The 5,383-nt window shown below is 39.3% G+C and overlaps 1 protein-coding gene across 3 annotated transcripts in view; it reads left to right on the top strand.

Annotated features, from left to right (window-relative positions):
• zmynd8 (zinc finger, MYND-type containing 8) overlaps nt 1-2,539 on the top strand; it is a 25,193-nt gene extending 22,654 nt beyond the window's left edge. For all 3 annotated transcript variants that reach the window (XM_080727419.1, XM_080727420.1, XM_080727421.1), the window contains one exon: nt 531-2,539. In XM_080727419.1, coding sequence (XP_080583545.1) covers nt 531-712 — 182 coding nt within the window. In that variant the 3' untranslated portion in view covers nt 713-2,539. The remainder of the gene's footprint in view (nt 1-530) is intronic.
• The last annotated feature ends 2,844 nt before the right edge of the window (nt 2,540-5,383 follow it).

The following is a 5,383-nucleotide window of genomic DNA, read 5'->3' on the forward strand; positions in this document are numbered from 1 at the left end:
TAAGGAGAAGTTCACCCAATGGAACTGAATGTCCTCTTAAAGGATAAGTTCACCCAAAAACATACTTATTTTCTATTAATTACACACCCCATGAAGCCTTGAATTCATGGAAATCTTTTCGTTTTTGTCACATTCTTGAGACAATAATTCAGACGAGTGACTGGTGGTCATTGAAATGAATGGATTTATTGACAATATTAAATATTTGATTGTTTGATTGATGGATTTATGAAACTTCCTGAACTCTTTGGTTTGTTTGGCTTGTTTTCATTTATTTTGCAACTGCTTTTTGTTTAAATGGTAATAATATTTATAATTATCATCAGCCTATACCTTTTCGTTCAGCCTAAGACTTTCAAATGTGCATTGCGGATACCGTTGAAGATGATTGAAATAAAACTACTGGTGCTAATGCTGCTACTCCTGAATACTAGATGTTACTTACTCGTTGAACCCAGTGACACATGCAACTGTAAGAACCCATTTTCATGGATGTGCTGTTTATAACTATTTTGTTGTCTAATTTCTAGCAACAGCCCCACAGCAAGAACCCGAGATGGAATCCACAGCAGATCTTCCTCCCAACAAAGGTTTAGGGCAGCCTAGCAGTGGCCCAATGCCTCTCAGAGACACTGCGATCCCTGCACCACCAGACAAAGACTGTGACAAGGAGAAAAAAAACACTGACAATGTTGCTGTAAGTGTGTCATGATCTGTCATTACCACGCTTCAAGCTGTGGACATTTTGTTTGTGTACATGGATATTTCTCTGTGCCATTTCTCTTATTAAACTGCTGCTGCTGGAGCAACTCATTTTTTAATAGTTTTTTTATTACTAGTTTTGGGCTCACATGCTCCATTCAAACACTCCCCATTTCAATTTGACAGATTGACAGCAAACCACATATTACCACTAGAGGGGGCCAGTTTCATGTAAAGGTCTTCAAAGCACTTTAATATTTCCATGTACACCTTTGCAGTAAATTGAGTGTATAGTTGGGTCGAATCCGATACTTCCGTGACCGCGGAGAGTGGAGGTCCGTTTCTCAGTGCTTTTGTCAACTATGAAGGTTGAATAACAAATTGTTTAAATTATTCTGAATCCATTGCAAGCATTTGTTTTGCATGAAAAACATTCCTTGGGCTAATAATGGACCCTAAAAAACAGTGAAAAGTGATCACTAAACCATAATTTTGTCAGGCCGTTTTAGCCCAAGGAATGTTTTTCATGCAAAACAAATGCTTGCAATAGATTCAGAATAATGAAAAAACCCTACTTTGACACCTCACATGCTACTTAAAGCAGATGTTTGGGGGGTATTTTTTCCTTTATTGTATCGTGTATAGTAAGTGAATGAGATACAAACTTTCAGGCGCCGTACAGACATTTGCGAGAGCTATCGTGTCGTTTGCGAATGAGGGTCGTTTGAGAATGAGGGGGAGAGGGTGGGTCCAAATCATTCTCAATGGAGGTCACGTAGTTTTTTGTCTCTTGCAAATCTCTTGGCCAAAAGACAGCCTTCGGTCGAGCAAGAGACACGGCAACGACATGAAACCACGTGACTTACATAGAGAATGAATTGGATCCCCCTCCTCCCCTCATTTTCAAACGATACGGAGAAGATGTCTCACGCTTATGTGTGATTGCGGCCTCAGCGGCTGTCAAACATTTTGCGCACATTTTTGCGAGGGGCAACCTTCATAGTTGACAAAACCACACTGAGAAATGGACCCCCGCTCTCCACGGTCACGGAAGTATCAGATTCGACCCAACTAGTATGCTAGTGCTTAATCTGAAAATATTAGGCTGTGAGCGTAAGCGATTGGAGAATTTGTTTACAAAAATGTAATTCCATTTGATGGACCATTGGATTTTTAAGACTGTTGTTGACACAAATGTCTGTAAAATGCATATGTCAATATTGTATGTTAACTTATTTGCATTACTGTAATGTTGCTTGTTCAGTAGAAAAATAACAGATGTAAACATTTTACATAGGCTGTTTATATTCAATAGATGACCTGCTCGAGAGAGAAGAGAGTTAAACACTTGGAATTGCAGATATTTTTCCATAATTTATCCCTTCCCTCTACTTAAGTGTTATTAAAATAACACCTGCTACCTACTTCCTCCTGCACTAGTCTTAAAAAATGAATAAGTAAACAAATTCTGTAGTGGGATTACATGTACGCCTGCATGCATCCAAAGAACAAACAAATCTTAGACAACTGAAATGGGGGGGAAATAAATGCTTATATCATGCTGTTCACCGTTGCACATTATTTCTCTGCAAGTGCCACAGTTACGTTGGCATTGTTATTGCCTATGTTTTGGGTGCTACTGTAATTCCTCAACAAATTGTTCACGGAAGGTTTTATGTCATTTATTTAGTATATTGATTTAACTCTTGAAAGACCTTGTTTTACAGTATTTATTTAAAAAAACAAAACAATTCTTTACTGTATCTGTATAGTTTGGAAGTTCATATATAAGCTGTATATTTTTGTCAGCACGACAGCGTCATTGCTGATGTTTACATTCTGTACAATTAAAAATATAAAATATTTTACCCTTCGGTCTTTATTTCAAAGGCTGGCCTTACAGAAGAACTGCATCAAACAAGTAGCCTACTTTATTTTAAAGGCTGAATCAGTGATACAGTACATGCATACAGGGGCGTCACAAGGGGTAGGAAAGTGGGACTGAGTTACTGGGGCCCAAGGTGGGGGGGCCCTAATAACTTTATCTATTGAAAAATAGCAGATATACAAGCTCACAGCGCGGCACCGATTGCCGCGCTGCGAGCTTGTAGATCTGCTATTTTTTTAAAGTTGTGAAAATGTGTGAAAATCTTTGAATATATGTATTTTTTAAGCGAACATTTCTAACTCAAATTTTGCTTCTGGGGGTCCCTGGAACTTAATATTTTGAGATCGGGGTCCGTGGCCAAATACATATCATCTTGGGGGTGCTTGACATAGGTTTCTTGCACACATTTTCACGATTTTTCAAAAATAGCAGATCTACAAGCTCACAGCGCGGCACTCGGTGCCGCGCTGTGAGCTTGTATATCTGCTATTTTTCAATAGTTAACATTCATGGGGGGCCCGCAGTGAATCCTTGTACCCAGGGCCCAGAATTTGGTGTGACGCCCCTGCATGCATAAACAAATGGGTAGCAGGCGCAGCCCTACCACAAACCTAATAATAATGATAATGGCACTCAAGGGAAACATTCTTTTTTTTTCTATCTTAATACAGATGTTATAAACTGTATTCTGGTTATGTAATAGTTTAGTCTGCATAAATATTGGATTAAGACAGACCTATATTTTCTTTTATGATGATGGCAAGAATGTTCAAATAGCATATTTCAACATTTCACATTTTCCTCCATTAATGTACCGCAGTGGTTCCCAAACTTGTTAGCTCAATACCCAAAATTGAAATTGGAGTTGGGACGTTTGCCCGGTACACAAACTAGTGAAAATAGCAGATCATAGATCTTATAGCTTATAGAGCGTCTATTTTCACTACTTCTTTTACATTTGTTTTACAATTTATGGAATTTCTTCCATTTTTCTTTTATTTATACATGAAATTACCAGTAGGCCTACTTAAAGAGGTGGTGCCATAGTTTTGTACTTTTTCTGTTTTTCATGTGTCTAGGAGGTTGAAAGTACATTAGACCCCCTGATGTGTTTTTTTTTTAGAAATGATGTATTCTCTTAGTATTTGTTTGTTTTCTCTTGGAGGCTGCCACCTTGTGGTCAAAAGTGTCAGTTAAAAAACACAGATACTAAGTATGTCACAGTATCAACTCCTCCCCAATTACCATTCACCCAACACTGTGGGGTGTGGCTATATCAGCTGGGTCACCACCCAGTACCACCATGACATCCATGCATACTTAATGAACTGGGGGTGTGGCCACATAAAAACCCAATTTTAACTCTTTCTGTATACTTTTTTGGAAAAAAATCTTCCTCCTAGTATAATCATAATACCTCAATGTTTTGGGAATGTTTTGAAAATGTTTTGAAATGATGATTAAAAACCAAATGTAGGGATAAAGGGATCCCATAAAACTTTATCCATGGCCCACAAATGGGACCGAGTCTCCCGACCCACTGTTTGGGAACCAGTGATATACGTGTTCCATTTGTATAGTACTGTGTTCTATTTGTTTGTCTTTTAATATTGTATGAATTGTAAAAGGGACCCCAGTGAACTGTAGCCTAGTAAACTAACTCCTACGTTCTGTTCAAATCTAAGTGAACTGTACTGTCCTGTACCTTAACAATGACAGTGAGATACTTGTTGCACTAACTAGCATTGACTGTTACGGTCTCTTTTTGTAAGACACATATGTATATATACTTATATATTATTCGCCCCCTCTATTGATGCACCTTCTCTTTATTGGTACTGTAGGCCTACTGCTTTTTTTCCCCTCTTATCTATCTTTTTTCTTACTTCTCTGTAACTTTGTAAATAACTGTATACTGCTGTGCTACAACTGGACAACTGAATTTCCCCCTTGGGATAATAAAGGTATCTATCTATCTAAAATCCTCATCAATCAATCAATCAATCAATCAGACCGTACCCTAGGCCAGGGGTTTTCAAAGTGGGTGCCAGGGCACCCTGTGGTGCCGTGACGGCAGTCCAGGGATAATTTGATAGTATTTGGAATTTATTTGGACACAATATTTATAATTTTAAAGTACAAAGTTATTTTCAGTCAGTTCCAACCAAACTGGCTATTACCTCGATGTTTTCCTCGCAATATAATTGCTAAAATATGCCATAAATATAAGTGGAGTGGAAATTCCGGCAGCTTCCGGCGCCGCAACAGCAAATAATGCTACAGTAAATTCTCGCGGAAACAGGTGGATAAAACCAGTGATTCTCAACCTGTGGGTCATTTTCACAATAGAACTGTGCCTCAACTCTTAGTGCTCGTCAGGGTGGGGGGGGGGGGGGGTCCCCAGTTAAAATATGATTATTTTGGGGGTCGCAGCCTGAAAAGGTTGAGAACCACTGCACTAAGCCAATTGATTGATTGATTGATTGAAGAATGTATTAGAAGATTGCAATAGAAACGAGTACAGTTCATGACAGTACAAATCACTGGTACAAGGTCAACTAAAGGAGATCCTAGAAAGCCGAGGCTTATTTCCACAGGAACCACACAATAAAGTTGAGACGGGTCTGGGGTCTGTCTGTCTGCAGTAGCCTACGCAGATACAGTTTGGGAACCCCTGCCCCACACAGCCAGGCCTTTCACCTGTAGTTCCCCTCCTGTCCTGCAGAGGGGCTGTGGGATTCTCAAGGCCGGCCAGTCAACGGTCAGCCATCTGCCGCAGTCAGTAAGTAAGTG

Source organism: Nannobrachium achirus, assembly GCF_963921795.1.
Source record: "Nannobrachium achirus genome assembly, chromosome: 6".
NCBI classification, from domain to species: domain Eukaryota; kingdom Metazoa; phylum Chordata; class Actinopteri; order Myctophiformes; family Myctophidae; genus Nannobrachium; species Nannobrachium achirus.